Source organism: Coregonus clupeaformis, chromosome 28 (assembly GCF_020615455.1).
Source record: "Coregonus clupeaformis isolate EN_2021a chromosome 28, ASM2061545v1, whole genome shotgun sequence".
NCBI classification, from domain to species: domain Eukaryota; kingdom Metazoa; phylum Chordata; class Actinopteri; order Salmoniformes; family Salmonidae; genus Coregonus; species Coregonus clupeaformis.
The window spans coordinates 10,093,287-10,118,286 of record NC_059219.1 but is presented as its reverse complement, the minus strand read 5'-3'; the positions used below and the strand labels follow the sequence as shown (position 1 = coordinate 10,118,286).

The 25,000-nt window shown below is 44.5% G+C and overlaps 2 protein-coding genes across 5 annotated transcripts in view; both read left to right on the top strand.

The window, feature by feature from the left end:
- Positions 1-10,230, top strand: part of LOC121542784 (protein tyrosine phosphatase type IVA 3) — a 17,081-nt gene extending 6,851 nt beyond the window's left edge. The window contains exons 3-5 of the mRNA XM_041852323.2: positions 6,017-6,147; positions 7,955-8,029; positions 8,791-10,230. Coding sequence (XP_041708257.1) covers positions 6,017-6,147; positions 7,955-8,029; positions 8,791-8,908 — 324 coding nt within the window. The 3' untranslated portion in view covers positions 8,909-10,230. The remainder of the gene's footprint in view (positions 1-6,016; positions 6,148-7,954; positions 8,030-8,790) is intronic.
- Positions 10,231-11,726: 1,496 nt separating this feature from the next.
- Positions 11,727-25,000, top strand: part of LOC121542785 (cytoplasmic dynein 1 intermediate chain 1-like) — a 27,389-nt gene continuing 14,115 nt past the window's right edge. For 2 of the 4 annotated variants that reach the window (XM_045208550.1, XM_045208549.1), the window contains exons 1-7: positions 11,727-12,559; positions 19,054-19,194; positions 19,541-19,658; positions 22,918-22,975; positions 23,539-23,544; positions 24,426-24,485; positions 24,637-24,752. In XM_045208550.1, the coding sequence (XP_045064485.1) occupies positions 19,087-19,194; positions 19,541-19,658; positions 22,918-22,975; positions 23,539-23,544; positions 24,426-24,485; positions 24,637-24,752 (466 nt within the window). In that variant the 5' untranslated portion in view covers positions 11,727-12,559; positions 19,054-19,086. The remainder of the gene's footprint in view (positions 12,560-19,053; positions 19,195-19,540; positions 19,659-22,917; positions 22,976-23,538; positions 23,545-24,425; positions 24,486-24,636; positions 24,753-25,000) is intronic. The other 2 variants (XM_045208552.1, XM_045208551.1) reach the window with 1 other exon arrangement.

The following is a 25,000-nucleotide window of genomic DNA, read 5'->3' as shown; positions in this document are numbered from 1 at the left end:
CCTTCACAGGGAGAACCCCCCCCACATCCCCACCCCCTCACTTCCCTCTCTCCACTCCCTCACTTCCCCCACTCCACCCCCTAACTTCCCCCTCACCTCCCCACCAAGCCTCTGTCAGTCCAACATCTGAGGACCTGCTCTCTCTCTTGGCCTGTCAACATTGGGTTGCCATGGGATCTGCAGTGTCTCTAGCCTCTCTCTCTCTCTCTCTCTCTCTCTCTCTCTCTCTCTCTCTCTCTCTCTCTCTCTCTCCCTTCTCCCTCTCCTTCTCCCTCTCCTCTCCTCTCCTCTCCTCTCCTCTCCTCTCCCTCTCCTCTCCTCTCCTCTCCCTCTCCTCTCCTCTCCTCTCCTCTCCCTCTCCCTCTCCCTCTCCCTCTCCCTCTCCCTCTCCTCTCTCCTCCCTCCTCTCCTCTCCTCTCCTCTCCTCTCCTCTCCTCTCCTCTCCTCTCCTCTCCTCTCCTCTCCTCTCCTCTCCTCTCCTCTCCTCTCCCCTCTCCTCTCCTCTCCTCTCCTCTCCTCTCCTCTCCTCTCCTCTCTTTCTCTCTCTCTCTCTGACTTAATAACGTTGTTGGGAGCATAGAGTACCCTCTTGGAGGAGGGGTAGCATCAGATGAGAAGAATATAGGGATGGAGAGATAGCTAGAGGTCAGGGTTACATCAGGCCCTTAGCTACCGTCTCCCTGTTGTGTTATCAGAGGGACACAGTCACACAGAGTCCTCTCTCTTCTCTTCCCTGTGTGAGAGAGAGCCTTGTATCCTGGCTGACTGAGTCTGGCTCTGGTCAAAGGTAGTGCACTATGTAGGGAATAGGGTGCCATTTGGGACTTTTGACCTGGAAAATGTAGCGCACTATATAGGGAATAGGGTGCAATTTGGGACGCACCCTTGTACACTGGCTGGCTGACTGACTGGGTCAGTGCCTCTGCTTCAATAGTAGCACAGCAGAGAGCACAGATAAATGAAGATTAGCCACCAGCTGAGAGAGACTGGCTGGCAGGTGAAACCAGTCCCCTCCACATCTCCCTGAACTCCAGATGGAAACCATGTTGTTGTCTGTCTCATTCAGCACACTGTGTAATGTGCTGAACGGTCTGTCTGTCTGTCTGGCATGGATGGTGATGGTTATTTATTGGCATTATACGGTGAAATGTTACTCCCACACACACTGCTTTAGCACATTTCGTTTATTCTTACCTGTATATCAGTAATAGTGGGAGTATATTTGAAGGCCATATATAACCGTAATAACAGTGGCATGTACCAGAGGTGCATCCATCCACCTTGTGACTGACTTAACATAGGCCATCCTCTGTATCATGTGATAACATTCAGCTAGCTGATATAAAGGGACTGTGGACTCATTCAGGAAGTGTCCCAAATGGCACCCTATTTCCTATATAGTGCACTACTTTTGACCAGAACTGTATGGGCCCTAATCATAAGTAGTGCACTGCACTATAAAGGGAATAGGGTGCCAGATTTGAGACGTAGACTCTGCCAAACGTCTCTCTCCCTGCCGTACAAGAGTCAAGTTGCAGAGGCGGAGGGATACCATGGTGACAGGGTCTGTTCTGGGGGTTCCGAGAAATGGCCCAAGACGTTCTTCGGCCACAAATAGAACTCTGCCTCCGCCACCAAGCTCTTGTCACTAGCTCTGAGCTGCGTTGGAATGGGCTTCACGACATTAATAGCTTACTGTTGACAGACCAGGCGGCTCTGTGAACCTCTTAGTGGATTTAAATGTTATTTTTTAACCTCTCTACAGTCTAAGATTGTATTAGGGAGAGGTTTACTCTAAAGGTTGTCACAGCAGGTTCACCCACAATGCAGTTCTGTGGCATCAAAACAGACATGCAAATAGGCATTTCTGCATCATCTGTGTTATGGTGACTTTTACATACAGTGGGGGAAAAAGTATTTAGTCAGCCACCAATTGTGCAAGTTCTCCCACTTAAAAAGATGGGAGAGGCCTGTAATTTTCATCATAGGTACACGTCAACTATGACAGACAAAATGAGAAAAAACTATCCAGAAAATCACATTGTAGGATTTTTAATGAATTTATTTGCAAATTATGGTGGAAAATAAGTATTTGGTCAATAACAAAAGTTTCTCAATACTTTGTTATATACCCTTTGTTGGCAATGACACGGGTCAAACGTTTTCTGTAAGTCTTCACAAGGTTTTCACACACTGTTGCTGGTATTTTGGCCCATTCCTCCATGCAGATCTCCTCTAGAGCAGTGATGTTTTGGGGCTGTCGCTGGGCAACACGGACTTTCAACTCCCTCCAAAGATTTTCTATGGGGTTGAGATCTGGAGACTGGCTAGGCCACTCCAGGACCTTGAAATGCTTCTTACGAAGACACTCCTTCGTTGCCCGGGCGGTGTGTTTGGGATCATTGTCATGCTGAAAGACCCAGCCACGTTTCATCTTCAATGCCCTTGCTGATGGAAGGAGGTTTTCACTCAAAATCTCACGATACATGGCCCCATTCATTCTTTCCTTTACACGGATCAGTCGTCCTGGTCCCTTTGCAGAAAAACAGCCCCAAAGCATGATGTTTCCACCCCCATGCTTCACAGTAGGTATGGTGTTCTTTGGATGTAACTCAGCATTCTTTGTCCTCCAAACACGACGAGTTGAGTTTTTACTAAAAAGTTATATTTTGGTTTCATCTGACCATATGACATTCTCCCAATCCTCTTCTGGATCATCCAAATGCACTCTAGCAAACTTCAGACGGGCCTGGACATGTCCTGGCTTAAGCAGGGGGACACGTCTGGCACTGCAGGATTTGAGTCCCTGGCGGCGTAGTGTGTTACTGATGGTAGGCTTTGTTACTTTGGTCCCAGCTCTCTGCAGGTCATTCACTAGGTCCCCCCGTGTGGTTCTGGGATTTTTGCTCACCGTTCTTGTGATCATTTTGACCCCACGGGGTGAGATCTTGCGCCAGATCGAGGGAGATTATCAGTGGTCTTGTATGTCTTCCATTTCCTAATAATTGCTCCCACAGTTGATTTCTTCAAACCAAGCTGCTTACCTATTGCAGATTCAGTCTTCCCAGCCTGGTGCAGGTCTACAATTTTGTTTCTGGTGTCCTTTGACAGCTCTTTGGTCTTGGCCATAGTGGAGTTTGGAGTGTGACTGTTTGAGGTTGTGGACAGGTGTCTTTTATACTGATAACAAGTGCACACAGGTGCCATTAATACAGGTAACGAGTGGAGGACAGAGGAGCCTCTTAAAGAAGAAGTTACAGATCTGTGAGAGCCAGAAATCTTGCTTGTTTGTAGGTGACCAAATACTTATTTTCCACCATAATTTGCAAATAAATTCATTAAAAATCCTACAATGTGATTTTCTGGAAAAATTTATTCTCCAATTTGTCTGTCATAGTTGACGTGTACCTATGATGAAAATTACAGGCCTCTCTCATCTTTTTAAGTGGGAGAACTCGCACAATTGGTGGCTGACTAAATACTTTTTTTCCCCACTGTATCTTGTTGTCCATAACTTCTTTCGACATCCATAGCAGGAAGCAGAGCAATTCAAAGCATTTCAGGTGAGGTTAGGGTCAGGCCTTGCAGTGTTACAGGATTGGTGTCATACCTGTAACACTGAAGAGAGAGAAGAATGGACCCTGTTGTGGGTTTTGCCTGTGTGTTACTGTATGCGTCCCAAATTGTGCCCTAATATCCTATATATTGCCCTACTTTGTACCAGAATCCTATGGGCTCTGGTAGGGCTGTGACGATAACAGTATCGCAATATTTATTTCCATGGCAAAAACGAAAACAGGAAGCAGAACATACTCTTTGGTCCTTAAACCTGCTCTATGTAAAATATTGTGTGCTGTAGTTTGGAAAATACACAAATGTGACTCTGGATGACAACATGATGATGTTTCCAACATTAGGGCTGTTTTCCCAAAAACGTTACATCCGCTTCATGTTTTGTTTCCTTCCACGATGCTAATGAGTATCGTGATACTGGTCTCTGGGTCCTATGGCCCATTTGGGACGCAGCCTGCAGTGTCCATGTGGAATGCCACTAGCCCCAGTGTAGAGTTAGTTCCCACCCACCACTCCTGTTGTTGCATCACTGGAGATGATCTGAAGAAACACCGCTAGGAAACACTGACGGACACTGGCAAGACATTTTCAATGGATAAAAGTCTCTGTACGTGCTCTGTAATCTGGCATTCATAGAACATTCCTAGAAGTACTGGTACTAAACCAGGATTAGATCCTCCTGTTAGTGGTACTAAACCAGGATTAGATCCTCCTGTTAGTGGTACTAAACCAGGATTAGATCATCCTGTTAGTGGTACTAAACCAGGATTAGATCATCCTGTTAGTGGTACTAAACCAGGATTAGATCATCCTGTTAGTGGTACTAAACCAGGATTAGATCATCCTGTTAGTGGTACTAAACACCAGGATTAGATCATCCTGTTAGTGGTACTAAACCAGGATTAGATCATCCTGTTAGTGGTACTAAACCAGGATTAGATCATCCTGTTAGTGGTACTAAACCAGGATTAGATCATCCTGTTAGTGGTACTAAACCAGGATTAGGTCATCCTGTTAGTGGTACTAAACCAGGATTAGATCATCCTGTTAGTGGTACTAAACCAGGATTAGATCATCCTGTTAGTGGTACTAAATCAGGATTAGGTCATCCTGTTAGTGGTACTAAACCAGGATTAGGTCATCCTTTTCATCCTGTAGTATCAGTTCTTCAGATCATTTTTGCAACTATAATCAAAAGCAGTATGTTTTACTTTGTTTTGGATGAGAAAGTCCCAGTTGCACCCTTCTATTCATGGTAGTATGAAATAGTGATTGTTATCATAACACCCTTCCAAGCCTGGCCTGTGAACCACCGGCTCTGCTGTGCCCCAAGGGCTTTGGAAGGGAGCTGTTGCCTTGGTAACGTATTGTCATCAAACACACAAGGGAGCAGGTATGGTGTTGTTGGAAGTCCCACTCCACTAGCAGATAAGAGGTGTGTGTGTGTGTGTCTCTAGTGTGCCTGATCCCTCCTAGATACCCATGGTTTCTGCTTTAAGCCTTCATCTGTCAAATGGAGGAGTCAAACAGCTCAGTTGAGCATCCTTGATGCTGTATGGTGCGTTTGGCCTATATCTGACCTGGTGATGGATTTCTTAACTAATCTGCTATCATTGTCTAATCCTTCAATGAAATAATATGTGTCATTATAGAGGATGATAGGCCAACATGGCAAGAAAAATACATTGAGTCCAACCGACTATCTGGTTAATTTACACTACCCAAACCCATCAAACGATGTACTCAAACAGTCACCAGATATCTGTTCTCTGTTGTGGTGTTGCACCAACTACAAACAAACCCCTTATAGTGTGTCTATGTTGACAGCAGGTTTTCCTGAAGCTGTTGTTGCTGATGGAACAGGACTGCGTCCCAAATGGCACCCTATTCCCTACATAGTGCACTACTTTTTGACCAGAGCCCTATGGTAGTGCACTATGTAGGGAATAATAGGGTGCCATTTGAGACTAATCTAGGCCCTCAGAAACCGCCGGTCGCTGACTGAATGTTCCCACTGTGTTTGGATGGGAGTTGCTTGTTGAGATAGCAGGAACAGTGAATACTGTAGGAAGGACACAGGACAGGGTGTTGTCTCATGTTGTGAGTCATGCCTGGATGACTGAGGATAGTACACTCTGCTCTCCTCCTGTTGTACGGGTCCAGATATCTCATTTACAGTGTGCAGGGGCTTGGAACCAGTTGTTTCAGACATGCAGCGGTTCACAATCCCCTTTAAGACATTCACCCTCAGTAGGGGATATTGCTTTGTCTGGTTCCTATTTTTCAGGAGGCAGGAGTGCAGTGTAGTGCTACTCTGTCTCCCTCTGTGCCAATGCTAATCAGCTGTTTCTGTCAGAGACAGTACTGTACTGTTTACCATGTGTGGTGCCGAAGACCAATTCGATTTTTTTTTCTAATGCAAATGTATTTTTGTATTTTCCAGGACTGGGCCTTTGACGACGGTGCCCCTCCTCCCACTAAGATCGTAGATGATTGGCTGAACCTGCTGAAGAGCAAGTTCTGTGATGACCCTGGCTGCTGCGTGGCGGTACACTGTGTGGCCGGGCTGGGACGGTACGGAACATTACTACACTTCCATTGTAGGGTTCTGATGGGGTAAGACAGTTGAACCAAGCTCACGAGGCTGCTGTGTCACCCTGTGTCTGTCACCCCCACTGTGATGGCAACAGCCATCAGTCTCTCCTCTTCTACAGCCTGACCAGGACCCTCTCTCTGCACGCAGGCAGACCCAAGCCAAAGTCAACTGTTAGCCAAGGGACACTCCTTCACAACTAATCCACCGTTTATTATTCAAAGCACAGAGGTTGAGGTCTGAACAACGTTGAAGCAGCATTTATTTGTGTTGTGTCTCTAAATGTATCCTCTCAGATTGAATCTCCACTAGCTAGCTCACCAGAGGCAAACAGCTCTGGCCAAAAGTAGTGCGCTATGTAGGGAATAGGGTGCCATTTGGGACGTTGCCAGTTGTCTTGTCAAATGTCAGTTAGCTGTATTATGGTTGCCCATGCCCAGACCTGTACTGTATGTTCTATAGTTTAGCCTCTTGACTCCCATTTGGCATGCCATACATTAGTTATTATGTTTGGCATGCTAACCAACATAACAGAGGAGTTGACTAAACAGAAGCACAAACTGATCTGGTTACCAGGCTCATTTTAGCTCTGTCCTGTCCTGTCCTGTCTGGTGTTCCTTCAGGTCTTCTCTATGGCAGAGGAGAGACAGCGAGTCACATCTGTACTGATGGAGTATTAGCTAGCTAGTAGAGGAGAAAGCTTAGGATGTGTCTCAAATGGCACCCTATTCCCTACATAGTGCACTACTTTTGACCCTGTGGGAAATAGGGAGCCATTTGGAATGCGCCCTTAAACCAGGTCAAACCAGGCCGTTGGTACTAATAATGGTTGAGCTCATTGGTAGGACGCTGAAGGAGTCCCTCTTCCTCTCCCCTCCCCTCCCCTCCCCTCCCAACCCTGGGTAAGCTGAAGGAGCCCCCCCAGCCCCCTGTTCTCCCCAGCCCCTCCCCTCCCGGGTAAGCTGAAGGAGCCCCCCCAGCCCCCTGTTCTCCCCAGCCCCTCCCCTCCCTGGTAAGCTGAATGAGCCCCCCAGCCCCTGACCCCCCCCAGCCTCCCCTCCCTGGGTTGGTGAAGCACCGTCTCTCTGACGTACTGGAGACCTCCTCTGGGACTCTGTGGTTTTTGACAGGGCGCCAATGTTTGCTTTACTCCAAACTGTTTGTTGTCCTGTTAATCAGCTGAGAGTCTTTGGGTTTCAGCTGGTACCTCTGCAACATCTAAGTGCTCTGGGGGCTGATATGGTCTGACAGGTTAGAGTTAGATAGATGAATATATTTGAATGTCTCATGTCCATGTCCAGGCAGGCAGGCACCTCATCTGTTACAATGATTCCTAGAAATCCAGTGTTTGTGTTAGTGGTGTTAAACTCTCCAGCTTTCTATTTCCAGACTGACTAACCGTAACCACAGTAACAACCCATATAAGGCTAGAAAAGGGAACGTGGGCTACAGCGTTCCATAATGATTTGTCACCTGTAAATATTAGTGCCCATATCATGGCGAAATACAGCAACAAACAACTAGTTCCAGCTCTCAACCCGCAGCAAGGCTTTCTTTTGTCCAAACCAGAATCCTCCTGCCTTTAACTCCAATCCCTGGGACCTGGCTGTGTTGTGACAACACGTTGCTTGGGGCATAACAGGAACTAATGGATGTCTTTTAATTCCCAGTATTACTATGTGAATGCTGTTTCTAAGTCCCAGTGTTAGTAGCAGCATGACTGTGTCTTTTAAGTCCCAGTGTTAGTAGCAGCATGTGAAGGCTGTTTCTTTGTGTTTCTCCCTCCAGGGCTCCTGTGCTGGTGGCTCTGGCTCTGATCGAGGGTGGGATGAAGTATGAGGAGGCCGTTCAGTTCATAAGGCAGTATGTACACCTCACCTTCCGTCTCTTTATGTTTTTAAGGAGAGTGAGGAGGCCTACGTGGCTTGAGCCGGGAGTGTCATTCACTCAACCAGGGCTCTGCTCTCACCTCTGGATTCTTCTGACACTCATAGGCTTTACATTATGGGTCGGGTTCTCTGGAAAAAGATCAAGCCTACTGCCTTCTCGGACTGAGCACCATGCTCAGTGGAGAATCTCAATTTTAAAGTGCTTTTTAGTCCAGAATAAATAGGCTTCATCTGGATCCGATAAATCGTCCCAAAGTGAATTTATAAATGTCACTTTACATGACGGCCCTTATATATAGCGAAGCTATCCATGTTAGCATTGTGGGGTAGGGCAAAAGTGTCAAGCTGTTTAACTTCAAGTATAATATACGAAATGAACAATCAGTCTTTGATGAGTCTAGTCCCTAAATGGTGCACTACTTTTGACCAGAGCCCTATGGGAACCTTATTCACTATATAGTGCACTGCTTTTGGCCAGAGCCCTATGGGAACCTTATTCACTATATAGTGCACTGCTTTTGGCCAGAGCCCTATGGGAACCTTATTCACTATATAGTGCACTGCTTTTGGCCAGAGCCCTATGGGAACCTTATTCACTATATAGTGCACTGCTTTTGGCCAGAGCCCTTTGGGTACACTGTGGGCAGTGGTCAGAGGTAGTGAGTAGGCTGCCAGTTGGGACACATCAATGATTCCTGTAGGGAGTAACAGTAGACCTGTCTTTCTCTGTCTCAGGAAGCGCAGGGGAGCGATCAACAGCAAGCAGCTGACCTACCTGGAGAAATACCGCTCCAGACAGAGACTACGCTTCAAAGACCCTCACAAACACAAGAACAAGTGCTGCGTGATGTGATGTGGTGTGGTGTGGTGTGGCACCGCAGCCTGGCCTGACCGCTCCGAACGATATAGAACGGTTACATGGACTTTAATATTGGGACTGACCTCCACCCCCATCCCCCCCTGCGATGCATTTAGGACTTGACCTGTTGTCTGTCTCCATGGGAGAGTTAGCTTCCACTGTTCTTTTGGGATTCTTCTCACTCTCAGGGCTGTTAGAGAGAGACCATCTTCTCTCTGATGTCTTTGAATTAACACGTTCGTCGTGCTGGCCAACTAAACTCGTAGAGAGGAAAACCAAACAACTACCGACCTGGATTGCCATCAAGTGCACACACACACACGCGCGCACGCACACACACACACACACACACTATTTTGCACTGACTGTGACACACACACAGCCGTTGACCACCATACCAACCCCTCCACCACCAGCAACACTGTCAGCTTTGTCCCAGGCCTGTTCCTTCCTCTTTCCTCTCTGCTGCTAGTTAGCACTGACCCAACCCAAAGCACTGTCAATGAAACACACCGACCGACCACTAGCTATCACAACAGGCCCACTTCACATCACCACACACCATGTTAACTGAAAGGCCCTGCTAGCCATGATGACATGAATGAAATAATCATGAAAAATAACAGATGTTTTGCTGTCTGTGTGTTTTTATCTCAGTGTTTCGATAACATCCAGTTGAACATCTTTGTTAAATTGAACGCCATCCACAGAGCTTGCCCATCTTGCTCTGTTTTCATAATGCATGTAAGGTAACACTTGTTAGAATCATGTGCTTGTCCCCTTCTTGTTGAGGATGTGGGGAGGCGGGATGGGACTTAATATAGGGCAAGGTTTTGTGCTGATTTTTAAATAGCAATATTTTTTACATTGTGATATGAAATACTCTGGGATTAGGATTCTTCACCACTGGCTGCTTCTGTTGTACAACATGGGGGATCTCAGTGTATCTTGTGGGAGTGTGAGCTGAGCCTGGGTGGGCTTGGTGTCCCAGATGGCATCCTATTTCCTATATAGGGCACTACTTTTGACCAGAGGCCTATGGGCTGGAATGCCATCAAATATACACACACGCTGACATGGACTCGCACTGACCCTATGGGCTCTGGTCAAAAGTAGTGCACTATATAGGGAATAGGGTGGCATCTGGGACACACACTATGCTTTTGGAAAGTAAACATGATGGTGCACAGTAGTTTGTCTCTGCTCAGAAATAACGTCCGAGCTCTGTATCTGTCAGTGTGGATATACACTGCTCAAAAAAATAAAGGGAACACTAAAATAACACATCCTAGATCTGAATGAATGAAATAATCTTATTAAATATTTTTTTCTTTACATAGTTGAATGTGCTGACAACAAAATCACAAAAAAATAATCAATGGAAATCAAATGTATCAACCCATGGACATCTGGATTTGGAGTCACCCTCAAAATTAAAGTGGAAAAACACTACAGGCTGATCCAACTTTGATGTAATGTCCTTAAAACAAGTCAAAATGAGGCTCAGTAGTGTGTGTGGCCTCCACGTGCCTGTATGACCTCCCTACAACGCCTGGGCATGCTCCTGATGAGGTGGCGGATGGTCTCCTGAGGGATCTCCTCCCAGACCTGGACTAAAGCATCCGCCAACTCCTGGACAGTCTGTGGTGCAACGTGGCGTTGGTGGATGGAGCGAGACATGATGTCCCAGATGTGCTCAATTGGATTCAGGTCTGGGGAACGGGCGGGCCAGTCCATAGCATCAATGCCTTCCTCTTGCAGGAACTGCTGACAAACTCCAGCCACATGAGGTCTAGCATTGTCTTGCATTAGGAGGAACCCAGGGCCAACCGCACCAGCATATGGTCTCACAAGGGGTCTGAGGATCTCATCTCAGTACCTAATGGCAGTCAGGCTACCTCTGGCGAGCACATGGAGGGCTGTGTGGCCCCCCAAAGAAATGCCACCCCACACCATGACTGACCCACCGCCAAACCGTTCATGCTGGAGGATGTTGCAGGCAGCAGAAGGTTCTCCACGGCGTCTCCAGACTCTGTCACGTCTGTCACATTTGTTCAGTGTGAACCTGCTTTCATCTTTGAAGAGCACAGGGCGCCAGTGGCGAATTTGCCAAACTTGGTGTTCTCTGGCAAATGCCAAACGTCCTGCACGGTGTTGGGCTGTAAGCACAACCCCCACCTGTGGACGTCGGGCCCTCATACCACCCTCATGGAGTCTGTTTCTGACCGTTTGAGCAGACACATGCACATTTGTGGCCTGCTGGAGGTCATTTTGCAGGGCTCTGGCAGTGCTCCTCCTGCTCCTCCTTGCACAAAGGCGGAGGTAGCAGTCCTGCTGCTGGGTTGTTGCCCTCCTACGGCCTCCTCCACGTCTCCTGATGTACTGGCCTGTCTCCTGGTAGCGCCTCCATGCTCTGGACACTACGCTGACAGACACAGCAAACCTTCTTGCCACAGCTTGCATTGATGTGCCATCCTGGATGAGCTGCACTACCTGAGCCACTTGTGTGGGTTGTAGACTCCGTCTCATGCTACCACTAGAGTGAAAGCACCGCCAGCATTCAAAAGTGACCAAAACATCAGCCAGGAAGCATAGGAACTGAGAAGTGGTCTGTGGTCACCACCTGCAAAACCAGTCCTTTATTGGGGATGTCTTGCTAATTGCCTATAATTTCCACCTGTTGTCTATTCCATTTGCACAACAGCATGTGAAATGTATTGTCAATCAGTGTTGCTTCCTAAGTGGACAGTTTGATTTCACAGAAGTGTGACTGACTTGGAGTTACATTGTGTTGTTTAAGTGTTCCCTTTATTTTTTTGAGCAGTGTAATTGTCACTCCTCTTGCGTCCCAAATGGCACCCTATTCCCTTTATAGTGCACTACTATACAGCACACTTTTGACTATAGTCCTATGGGCTCTGGTCGAAGGTAGTGCACTAGATAAGGAATAGGGTGCAAGACGCAGTCTCAGTTAAGGACAGGTACTGAAGGAATGACTCATATCCTAGGAAGAAAGCTGTCACATTTATCTGCTGCCTTGGAAGTAACCCACTTCAGATTGTTCACAGTTAATGAAGTACAAGAAATAAAGTAATTGTTAAAGTATGCTGGACTGTTTTGTGCTTTATTTAGGAGTTGACTTTTGGAAGAACGAATCATTTTAAACTACCACTTTTGCCTTGTTGTGAAAACAAGCTAAATGCCGCCATCTAGAGGCCATTTGTAGTTACTTACACTTATTATTAGCAGTGGCATTGTTGGCCTGAGTTAGATGTTGTGCATTTCTGAAATAGATTTCTTGTTTTCTCTTCAATCACCATATTGTTCATTTCAGATAATAATATGGCAAATTTACCATCTATATTGCAGATTAGGTCATCACTTTTATTATCGCAAACATTCCTGTTTGTACAACAATGACGTATGATGAACAATATACAGGCTACTTCCGGAATGAATCTATTTACAATTGAGAAATAGGGCAGATCTCGAGCGGCAAATTCTATGTTCTTTGTTTTATTATAAAAATGTATGGTCCATGGTGATATTGTGTTTATAAATCACGCAGGTCTTTTTGCCTGTGGCATGTTCGATATAGCACATTTTGGAAAGGACCCGAGATAAGCGCAAGGCACAGTGCAGACGGTAGGCTAATTAAAATGCATCTTTGTCTTGCATGAGCATCATTATTAGCGGCCACCCAATGTAGGCCAAGTCTATCTAACGTTTAAAAATGTATTCTGATCATTGTGTGAACCTAGGCGCACCTCAATTTTAACTGGAGAATACATGGTTTTACTGGTGATGGGGAGAACAATCTAGAAAGGAAATGTATTCAATGTGTTGCAAATGTAGCAAGAAAAAAGTATATGCATTTACAGCGTAATAGGCCAACCGTGGAATTCAGTGCCGTTGCCCTTTCGTTCTTATTAATTCATTGGTTGTTGTTATATAGGCTAGTCCACACGGTTAAATACTGTACGATGTAACGCATATGGACTGCATTAAATCACATTTTCTCTGCCATCATGCCATAGGCTACGATCCTCACTCTGCTTGTTTTGTTTTGCATGGCTGTCTGTTCAGTCATCCATCAGGGTTTAGAATAAAGGTATTTCTTTGTCTCATAGTGTTCTGTCATTTTATTTATGTTTTGCGTTATGTTCCCACTTCTCGTTTTCATAATTTAATAACACCTACTTACTGATCATGCAGGGAAAGAAAATATCTGTACAGTGTTCATTTAGTATCAAATGCATAATTTGCTTTCAAAATGTACTTGCCACTTTCCAATTTAATAACAGCATTCATGGTTCTTTGAGAGTCCATTGCATTTGTTTGGCTCCCAGTGCTGTAAATAGTTCCATCCATATAATTAGAATAAATTATATTTATACTGTTCCATTCTCACCATGCTTTGTCAGTCCAATCATACAATCTCATGTAAAACTGAACATCCCATCCATTCGCCCATACATTAGTTTGTGTTTCCAGCATTGATAGTTACACAATGTGGCCCTAAGACTTGATTAGTGTAGCTGCAATCCACAGAACAAGATACACAGATTAAACCTATAGGTGACCATGATACTGATACACAGATTAAACCTATAGGTGACCATGATACTGATACACAGATTAAACCTATAGGTGACCATGATACTGATACACAGATTAAACCTATAGGTGACCATGATACTGATACACAGATTAAACCTATAGGTGACCATGATACTGATACACATATTAAACCTATAGGTGACCATGATACTGATACACAGATTAAACCTATAGGTGACCATGATACTGATACACAGATTAAACCTATAGGTGACCATGATACTGATACACAGATTAAACCTATAGGTGACCATGATACTGATACACAGATTAAACCTATAGAGAGTTTTCATCTATATTTTTCATAGCTGTCTATTTACCACCACAAACCAATGCTGGCATTAAGATTGCACTGAATGAGTTGTACAAGGCCATAAATCAACAGGAAAACGCTCATCCAGATGCAGCGCTCCTAGTGGCCGGGGACTTTAATGCAGGGAAACTTAAATCCGTTCTACCTAATTTCTACCAGCATGTTAAATGTGCAACCAGAGGAAAAAAAACTCTAGACCACCTTTACTCCACACACAGAGACGCATACAAAGCTCTCCCTCGCCCTCCATTTGGCAAATCTGACCATAACTCTATCCTCCTGATTCCTGCTTATAAGCAAAAACTAAAGCAGGAAGCACCAGTGACTCGGTTAATAAAAAAGTGGTCAGATGACGCAGATGCTAAGCTACAGGACTGTTTTGCTAGCACAGACTGGAACATGTTCGGGATTCTTCAGACAGCATTGAGGAGTACACCACATCAGTCACTGGCTTCATCAATAAGTGCATCGATGATGTCGTCCCCACAGTGACCGTACGTACATACCCCAACCAGAAGCCATGGATTACAGGAAACATCCGCACTGAGCTAAAGGGTAGAGCTGCCGCTTTCAAGGAACGGGACTCTAACCCGGACGCTTATAAGAAATCCCGCTATGACCTCCGACGAACCATCAAACAGGCAAAGAGTCAATACAGGACTAAGATTGAATCATACTACACTGGCTCTGACGCTCGTCGGATGTGGCAGGGCTTGAAAACTATTACAGACTACAAAGGGAAGCACAGCCGCGAGCTGCCCAGTGACACAAGCCTACCAGACGAGCTAAACCACTTCTATGCTCGCTTCGAGGCAAGCAACACTGAAGCATGCATGAGAGCACCAGCTGTTCCGGATGACTATGTGATCACGCTCTCCGTAGCCGATGTGAGTAAGACTTTTAAGCAGGTCAACATTCACAAGGCCGCAGGGCCAGACGGATTACCAGGACGTGTACTCCGAGCATGTGCTGACCAACTGGCAAGTGTCTTCACTGACATTTTCAACATGTCCCTGACTGAGTCTGTAATACCAACATGTTTCAAGCAGACCACCATAGTCCCCGTGCCCAAGGACTCTAAGATAACCTGCCTAAATGACTACCGACCCGTAGCACTGACGTCTGTAGCCATGAAGTGCTTTGAAAGGCTGGTCATGGCTCACATCAACAGCATTATCCCAGAAACCCTAGACCCACTCCAATTTGCATACCGCCCCAACAGATCCACAGATGATGCAATCTCTATTGCACTCCACACTGCCCTTTCCCACCTGGACAAGAGGAACACCTACGTGAGAATGCTATTCATTGACTACAGCTCAGCATTCAACACCATAGTGCCCTCTAAGCTCATCACTAAGCTAAGGATCCTGGGACTAAACACCTCCCTCTGCAACTGGATCCTGGACTTCCTGACGGGCCCCCCCAGGTGGTAAGGGTAGGTAACAACACATCTGCCACACTGATCCTCAACACAGGGGCCCCTCAGGGGTGCGTGCTCAGTCCCCTCCTGTACTCTCTGTTCACCCATGACTGCATGGCCAGGCACGACTCCAACACCATCATTAAGTTTGCCGACGACACAACAGTGGTAGGCCTGATCACCGACAACGATGAGACAGCCTATAGGGAGGAGGTCAGAGACCTGGCCGTGTGGTGCCAGGACAACAACCTCTCCCTCAACGTGACCAAGACAAAGGAGATGATTGTGGACTACAGGAAAAAAAAGAGGACTGAGCACGCCCCCATTCTCATCGATGGGGATGTAGTGGAACAGGTTGAGAGCTTCAAGTTCCTTGGTGTCCACATCACCAACGAACTATCATGGTCCAAACATACCAAGACAGTCGTGAAGAGGGCACGACAAAGCCTATTCCCCCTCAGGAGACTGAAAAGATTTGGCATGGGTCCTCAGATCCTCAAAAAATTCTACAGCTGCACCATCGAGAGCATCCTGACTGGTTGCATCACCGCCTGGTATGGCAACTGCTTGGCCTCCGACCGCAAGGCACTACAGAGGGTAGTGCGTACGGCCCAGTACATCACTGGGGCCAAGCTTCCTGCCATCCAGGACCTCTATACCAGGCGGTGTCAGAGGAAGGCCCTCAAAATTGTCAAAGACTTCAGCCACCCTAGTCATAGACTGTTCTCTCTGCTACCGCACGGCAAGCGGTACTGGAGTGCCAAGTCTAGGTCCAAAAGACTTCTCAACAGCTTCTACCCCCAAGCCATAAGACTCCTGAACAGCTAATCATGGCTACCCGGACTATTTGCACTGCCCCCCCACCCCATTCTTTTTACGCTGCTGCTACTCTGTTAATTATTTATGCATAGTCACTTTAACTCTACCCACATGTACATATTACTTCAACTACCTCAACTAGCCGGTGCCTCCACACATTGACTCTTTTTGCTCTTTTTTTTTTCTCAACACTTTTTTTGTTGTTGTTTTATTTTTACTTTTTTTGTAAAAAATAAATGCACTGTTGGTTAAGGGCTGTAAGTAAGCATTTCACTGTAATGTCTGCACCTGTTGTATTCGGCGCATGTGACCAATAAAATTTGATTTGATTTGATACTGATACACAGATTAAACCTATAGGATGCCATGATGCTGTACATCACCCATGGATTGATGTGTAATCAACTTTAATGGTAGCATGAAAGGTTTTTGTAGAGCTCCTATATGTAGTCAGTGCTAGAAAGGGTATTGGTAATGTCTACCAGCCAGGTCTTTCTGAACCTATGTGCAGTAGCATCTGAGACTGGGAACAAGGTCGTCGTGGTATTGGTAACAACACATCAAGGTTAGGGATTCATTCTTCATTGGGAAAACATAGTAGTACATTATAATTATGGTACCATGCAATCATGAGAAGTAGTTCACATTATGATAACTCCATTATCCATGCAGTTCTGTAGCCTGGTCCCAGATCTGTTTGTGCTCTTGCCAACTCCATTGCTCATTGTCAAGCCAAACATACAGTACCAGTCAAAGGTTTGGGCACACCGACTCATTCAAGGGTTTTTCTTTATTTTTACTATTTTCTACATTGTAGAATAATAGTGAAGACATCAAAACTATGAAATAAAACACATGGAATCATGTAGTAACCAAAAAAGTGTTAAACAAATCAAAATATATTTGAAATTCTTCAAAGTAACCACCATTTGCCTTGATGACAGCTTTGCACACTCTTGGCATTCTCTCAACCAGCTTCATGAGGTAGTCACCTGGAATTCATTTCAATTAACAGGTGTGCCTTCTTAAAAGTTAATTTGTGGAATTTATTTCCTTCTTAATCCATTTGAGCCAGTCAGTTGTGTTGTGACAAGGTAGGGGTGGTATACAGAAGATAGCCCTATTTTGTAAAAGACCAAGTCCATATTATGGCAAGAACAGCTCAAATAAGCAAAGAGAAACGACAGTCCATCATTACTTTAAGACATGAAGGTCAGTCAATCCGGAAAGTTTCAACAACTTCGAAAGTTTCTTCAAGTGCAGTCACAAAAACCATCAAGCTCTATGACGAAACTGGCTCTCTTGAGGACCGCCACAGGAATGGAAGACCCAGATTTACCTCTGCTGCAAAGGATGAATTCATTAGAGTTAACTGCACCTCAGATTGCAGCCCAAATAAATGCTACACAGAGTTCAAGTAACAGACACATCTCAACATCAACTGTTCAGAGGAGACTGCGTGAATCTGGTATTCATGGTCGATTTGCTGCGAAGAAACCACTACTAAAGGTCACCAATAAGAAGAAGAGACTTGCTTGGGCCAAGAAACACGAGCAATGGACATTAGACCGGTGGAAATCTGTCCTTTGGTCTGATGAGTCCAGATTTGAGATTTTTGGTTCCAACCGCCGTGTCTTTGTGAGACGCAGAGTAGGTGAACGGATGATCTCCGCATGTGTGGTTCCCACCATTAATCATGGAGGAGGAGGTGTGATGGTGTGGTGGTGCTTTGCTGGTGACACTGTCTATGAATTATTTATTTAGAATTCAAGGCACACTTAACCAGCATGGCTACCACAGCATTCTGCGGCGATACGCCATCCCATCTGGTTTGCACTTAGTGGGACTATCATTTGTTTTTCAACAGGACAATGACCCAAAACACACCTCCAGGCTGTGTAAGGGCTATTTGACCAAGAAGGAGAGTGATGGAGTGCTGCATCAGATGACCTGGCCTCCACAATCACCCGACCTCAACCCAATTGAGATGGTTTGGGATGAGTTGGACCGCAGAGTGAAGGGAAAGCAGCCAACAAGTGCTCAGCATATGTGGGAATTCCTTCAAGACTGTTGGAAAAGCATTCCTCATGAAGCTGGTTGAGAGAATGCCAAGAGTGTGCAAAGCTGTCATCAAGGCAAAGGGGGGCTACTTGAAAAAAAAACATTATTGGTTACCACATGATTCCATATGTGTTATTTCATAGTTTTGATGTCTTCACTATTATTCTACAATGTAGAAAATTGTTTTTTAAAAATAAAGAAAAACCCTTGAATGAGTAGGTGTCCATACTTTTGACTTGTACTGTACATGACAAGGATTGACAAGGAGTTGGCATGATAGCACAAACAGACTTGCACTCAGGCTAGCGGTTCTCAGAGAGAATTGGTGAATATTCCAGTGGTGCTACTGTGCTTTATGTATCAACATGCAGAATGAACCAGGCTAACTGCTGTATGTATCAACATGCAGAATGAACCAGGCTAACTGCTGCATGTATCAACATGCAGAATGAACCAGGCTAACTGCTGTATGTATCAACATGCAGAATGAACCAGGCTAACTGCTGCATGTATCAACATGCAGAATGAACCAGGCTAACTGCTGCATGTATCAACATGCAGAATGAACCAGGCTAACTGCTGCATGTATCAACATGCAGAATGAACCAGGCTAACTGCTGCATGTATCAACATGCAGAATGAACCAGGCTAACTGCTGTATGTATCAACATGCAGAATGAACCAGGCTAACTGCTGTATGTATCAACATGCAGAATGAACCAGGCTAACTGCTGCATGTATCAACATGCAGAATGAACCAGGCTAACTGCTGCATGTATCAACATGCAGAATGAACCAGGCTAACTGCTGTATGTATCAACATGCAGAATGAACCAGGCTAACTGCTGTATGTATCAACATGCAGAATGAACCAGGCTAACTGCTGTATGTATCAACATGCAGAATGCTGCTTTCTTATCTATCTAGTAGGCGAAGATGTCTGACAAAAGTGACCTGAAAGCTGAGCTGGAGCGAAAGAAACAGAGGTTAGCTCAAATACGAGAGGAGAAGAAGAGAAAGGAGGAGGAGAGGAAAAAGAAGGAGGTGAGAGAAATTTCTATTAATGTGAATGTGATGTGAACTTCTTTGGTTTAGTTCAGCATCTCAAATGAGGATTAATAGAGCATTTCTATGTGTATCAGAAGTCTGATTTGGGTTGGTAGTGTTTCTCAAGTCTTTGTGGAGCTACACTGGTTCAGACCCAAATGGCACCCTATTCCCTATATAATGCACTTCAAATGGCACCATATTCCCTATATAATGCACTTCAAATGGCACCATATTCACTATATAATGCACTACTTTTGACCAGAGTCAGTGCACCATGTGGGGAATAGGGTGCTATGTGGGACACAGTCAGTGATACTTGTTCTCCCCAACACCTGTTCAGTCTGAGAGTCTTCAGCAGAAGACAGAGAATGTCTCTGAAGATTCTGACTTGGACCGCAAACGAAGAGAGACGGAAGCGCTGCTGCAGAGTATTGGGATCTCACCAGAACCACCATTAGGTATCCCAGTCATAGCCTTGTTGCTTTCTGAGATCATCCTACCCTACCATCCTACTGACCTTTCTGAGATCATCCTACCCTACCATCCTACTGACCTTTCTGAGATCATCCTACCCTACCCTCATACTGACCTTTCTGAGATCATCCTACCCTACCATCCTACTGACCTTTCTGAGATCATCCAACCCTACCATACTGACCAGTCTGAGGTCATCCTACCCTACCCTCATACTGACCAGTCTGAGATCATCCTACCCTACCCTCATACTGACAAGTCTGAGATCATCCTACCCTACCCTCATACTGACCAGTGAGATCATCCTACCCTACCATTGTACTGACCAGTCTGAGATCATCCTACCCTACCATTGTACTGACCATTCTGAGATCATCCTACCCTACCATTGTACTGACCAGTCTGAGATCATCTTACCCTACCCTCATACTGACCTTTCTGAGATCATCCTACCCTACCATTGTACTGACCAGTCTGAGATCATCCTACCCTACCATTGTACTGACCAGTCTGAGATCATCCTACCCTACCATTGTACTGACCAGTCTGAGATCATTCTACCCTACCATACTGACCAGTCTGAGATCATCCTACCCTACCCTCATACTGACCAGTCTGAGATCATCCTACCCTACCATTGTACTGACCAGTCTGAGATCATCCTACTCTACCCTCATACTGACCATTCTGAGATCATGCTACCCTACCCTCATACTGACCATTCTGAGATCATCCTACCCTACCCTCATACTGACCTTTCTGAGATCATCCTACCCTACCATACTGACCTTTCTGAGATCATCCTACCCTACCATACCATACTGACCTTTCTGAGATCATCCTACCCCACTTAATTTCATTTTCATGAATAAGATTGTAGATTTAGTTGAGAGCACATATCGGGCCGGTTTCCCAGACACATATTAAACCTTGTCCTGGACTAAAAATATATTTAAATGGATAATCTCCAGTGAGAATGCTTTTCAGTCCTGGACTAGGTTTAATCTGTGTCTGGGAAACTGTCCCGTCCTGGTTTATTGAGTGTATCTTGTGGTAATGGTCTCCATACAAAACAATCAAGTCATGAAATTATCTACAGTTTACAGTATATCATATATTTAAACAAATAATTTACATTATTAATTGACTCTCATTTTTCCTTTATGGTATAAACACATTCAAATTCCATTGTGTCATTGTCAAAAGGTTAGTTATAAAAATCCACTGATTTGGTTGATAGGGTTATGGATTGATGGCAGCTCTTATTTTTATTTTTTTTATGAAGATTTATTTATTTTAGGAGATTATGTATTCAATTCAGATGGTTAGTTTGATGTGATACAGTTGAAGTCGGAAGTTTCCATACACCTTAGCCAAATACATTTAAACTCAGTTTTTCACAATTCCTGACATTTAATCCTAGTAAAAATGCCCTGTTTTAGGTCAGTTAGGATCACCACTTTATTTTAAGAATGTGAAATGTCAGAATAATAGTAGAGAGAATTATTTATTTCAGCTTTTATTTCTTTCATCACATTCCCAGTGGGTCAGAAGTTTACATACACTCAATTAGTATTTGGTAGCATTGCCTTTAAATTGTTTAACTTTTGGTCAAACGTTTTGGGTAGTCTTCCACAAGCTTCCCACAATAAGTTGGGTGAATTTTGGCCCATTCCTCCTGACAGAGCTGGTGTAACGGAGTCAGGTTTGTAGGCCTCCTTGCTCGCACACTTTTTCAGTTCTGCCCACAAATTTTCTATAGGATTGAGGTCAGGGCTTTGTGATGGCCACTCCAATACCTTGACTTTGTTGTCCTTAAGCCATTTTGCCACAACTTTGGAAGTATGCTTGGGGTCATTGTCCATTTGGAAGACCCATTTGCAACCAAGCTTTAACTTCCTGACTGATGTCTTGAGATGCTGCTTCAATATATCCACATAATTTTCCTCCCTCATGATGCCATCTATTTTGTGAAGTGCACCAGTCCCTCCTGCAGCAAAGCACCCCCACAGCATGATGCTGCCACCCCCGTGCTTCACGGTTGGGATGGTGTTCTTCAGCTTGCAAGCACCCCCCTTTTTCCTCCAAACATAACGATGGTCATTATGGCCAAACAGTTCTATTTTTGTTTCATCAGACCAGAGGACATTTCTCCAGAAAGTATGACATTAGTCCTCATGTGCAGTTGCAAACCGTAGTCTGGCTTTTTTATGGCGGTTTTGGAGCAGTGGCTTCTTCCTTGCTGAGCAGCCTTTCAGGTTATGTCGATATAGGACTCGTTTTACTGTGGATATAGATACTTTTGTACCTGTTTCCTCTAGCATCTTCACAAGGTCCTTTCCTGTTGTTCTGGGTTTGATTTGCACTTTTCTTACCAAAGTACGTTCATCTCTAGGAGACAGAACACGTCTCTTTCCTGAGTGGTATGACGGCTGCGTGTTTATACTTGCGTACTATTGTTTGTACAGATGAATGTGGTACCTTCAGGCATTTGGAAATTGCTCCCAAGGATGAACCAGACTTGTGGAGGTCTACAATTATTTTTCTTAGGTCTTGGCTGATTTATTTTGATTTTCCCATGATGTCAAGCAAAGAGGCACTGAGTTTGAAGGTAGGCCTTGAAATACATCCACAGGTACACCTCCAATTGACTCAAATGATGTCAATTAGCCTATCAGAAGCTTCTAAAGCCATGACATCATTTTCTGGAATTTTCCAAGCTGTTTAAAGACCCACTGGAATTGTGATACATTGAATTATAAGTGAAATAATCTGTCTGTAAACAATTGTTGGAAAAATTACTTGTGTCATGCACAAAGTAGATGTCCTAACCGACTTACCAAAACTATAGTTTGTTAATAAGAAATGTGTGGAGTGGTTGAAAAACAAGTTTTAATGACTCCAACCTAAGTGTATGTAAACTTCCGACTTCAACTGTACGTCAACATATTGCAAGAGTTCACACTAGTTGGCGGTCGTGCCTTATTATGTCACAAACCAACAGGAGAGGAGTTGGGTATCCATCAGAAAGTACGTTTAACTATCTCTTCCTCTTTTCTTGTGAATTTTTTCTTCCTTTGCTTTGAACCATTTCAATCCATCCTGTTGATTTGGGAACCCTTCTGGTTTGGCTGTGGGGGTCTGACTGCTGGCCACCAGGGCAGCCTCTGCAGCTCTTAACATGGGATACCTGTTATTTTCATTATTTAGTCCCAACCCCTATGTCTCCTTCTTCACAATCAGTGAGCACCACCAGTGATGCTGGCAGCCAGGAGTCCGTAGATGGTGGGAGAGTGGGAAGGTATGGAACCTGCTCTTTACTGTATCACACACCGACACACACACACACACACACACACACACACACACCGACACACACACACACACACACAACTGCTATCAGATGTAGTATTGATGTCATGGAAAATGTTCACCTGTTACAAACAAGCAAAAGGCATTTTAGTACTGTTCAATTATTTTGCATATGAACACACATAGACACATGGATGTACAACTGGATAGAATGGCATTGAGCATTATAGAAAGAAAAAAAAGGTATATTGTATGCTAAAAGCTTCGGTACCCTCTCTCTTTGGTTCTAACAATTCCTAAATGTATTGTCTATCAATGTAGCTAACATCATGAACACAAGAAGTGTGGAAATGGCTACGTCCCAAATGGCACCCTATTCCCTACAGTAAATAGTAGATAGTGCACTACTTTTGACAAGGACCCATAGGGCTTCTGGTCAAAAGTAGGGCTCTATGCAGGGAAAAGGGTGCCATTTGGGACTCAGCCAATGTGTATGTGCACAGAGTCTCTGACGTGAATCCCTTCTCTTTTCATCTTGTAATGGGACTTCAGATATAGGTAAGAACCAGAGTCCATGTAGTAGTGATTATGGAGAGGAGGTTTCTGTTCAGGGAGACTTCAGTGTCGTCGTGCAGTGACATCAGTGACATCAGTGACATCAGTTGATTATGTGACATCAGTGACATCAGTTGATTATGTGACATCAGTGACATCAGTTGATTATGTGACATCAGTGACATCAGTTGATTATGTGACATCAGTGACATCAGTTGATTATGTGACATCAGTGACATCAGTTGATTATGTGTGGTACTTGATCATTTTGTGACCTTGTAAGATTCTCACAAAATTGTATGAAGACAGTGGAACTGTGAATGTAACTTCTATTGAAGCAGTGGAACTGTGAATGTAACTTCTATTGAAGCAGTGGAACTGTGAATGTAACTTCTATTGAAGCAGTGGAACTGTGAATGTAACTTCTATTGAAGCAGTGGAACTGTGAATGTAACTTCTATTGAAGCAGTGGAACTGTGAATGTAACTTCTATTGAAGCAGTGGAACTGTGAATGTAACTTCTATTGAAGCAGTGGAACTGTGAATGTAACTTCTATTGAAGCAGTGGAACTGTGAATGTAACTTCTATTGAAGCAGTGGAACTGTGAATGTAACTTCTATTGAAGCAGTGGAACTGTGAATGTGGCTGTGTCCCAAATGGCTATTCCCCATAAAGTGCACTATTTTTGACCAGAACCCTATGAGCCCTGGTCAGAATTAGTGCATTACTACATAGAAAATAGGGTGGTATTTGGGATCATTGTTTAATGTTTGTTTTGTGTACCACTGTCATGCATGAATTCATATGTTCTGAAAGTGATGTCCCTTGAGTTGATGGATTGACTCATTTATGCTGTTTTGGCGCCCCCTGCTGCTGTGTTTAGGACCCTGCAGTGGGACACGGACCCCTCTGCTCTCCAGCTGCAGGCCGACTCTGAGCTGGGGTATGTCTTTCCTCCCAAATGGCACCCTATTCCCAATATAGTGCACTACTTTTGACCAGAGCCCATAGGACTTACGCAAAGGTTATATTTTTCTTGACTGATAGCAGAGTGTTCACTGTATGTTTTCTAAACAATTTATTCCATCTTTCAGGCGCAGGATGCACAGACTTGGAGCGTCAAAAATAGTACAGATTGACTTCCTTCCCAAAGAGCTTGTGACCTACACTAAAGAGACCCAGACTCCTTCAGCAGCACATCAATCTGAAGGTAATGAATATTGAGTTGGCTGTTGAGTTGACTCTTGAATTTGATATGACTCTTGATTTGACTCTTGAGTTGACTCTTGAAATTGACTCTTGAATTTGACTCTTGAATTTAACTTTTGAGTTGACTCTTGAAGTTGACTCCTGAAGTTGACTCTTGAGTTGATTCTTGAAGTTGACTCTTGAAGTTGAATCTTGAAATTGACAATTTTAATGCAGAGCTCTAGGTTGGTTTGTACGATTGGGTATGCT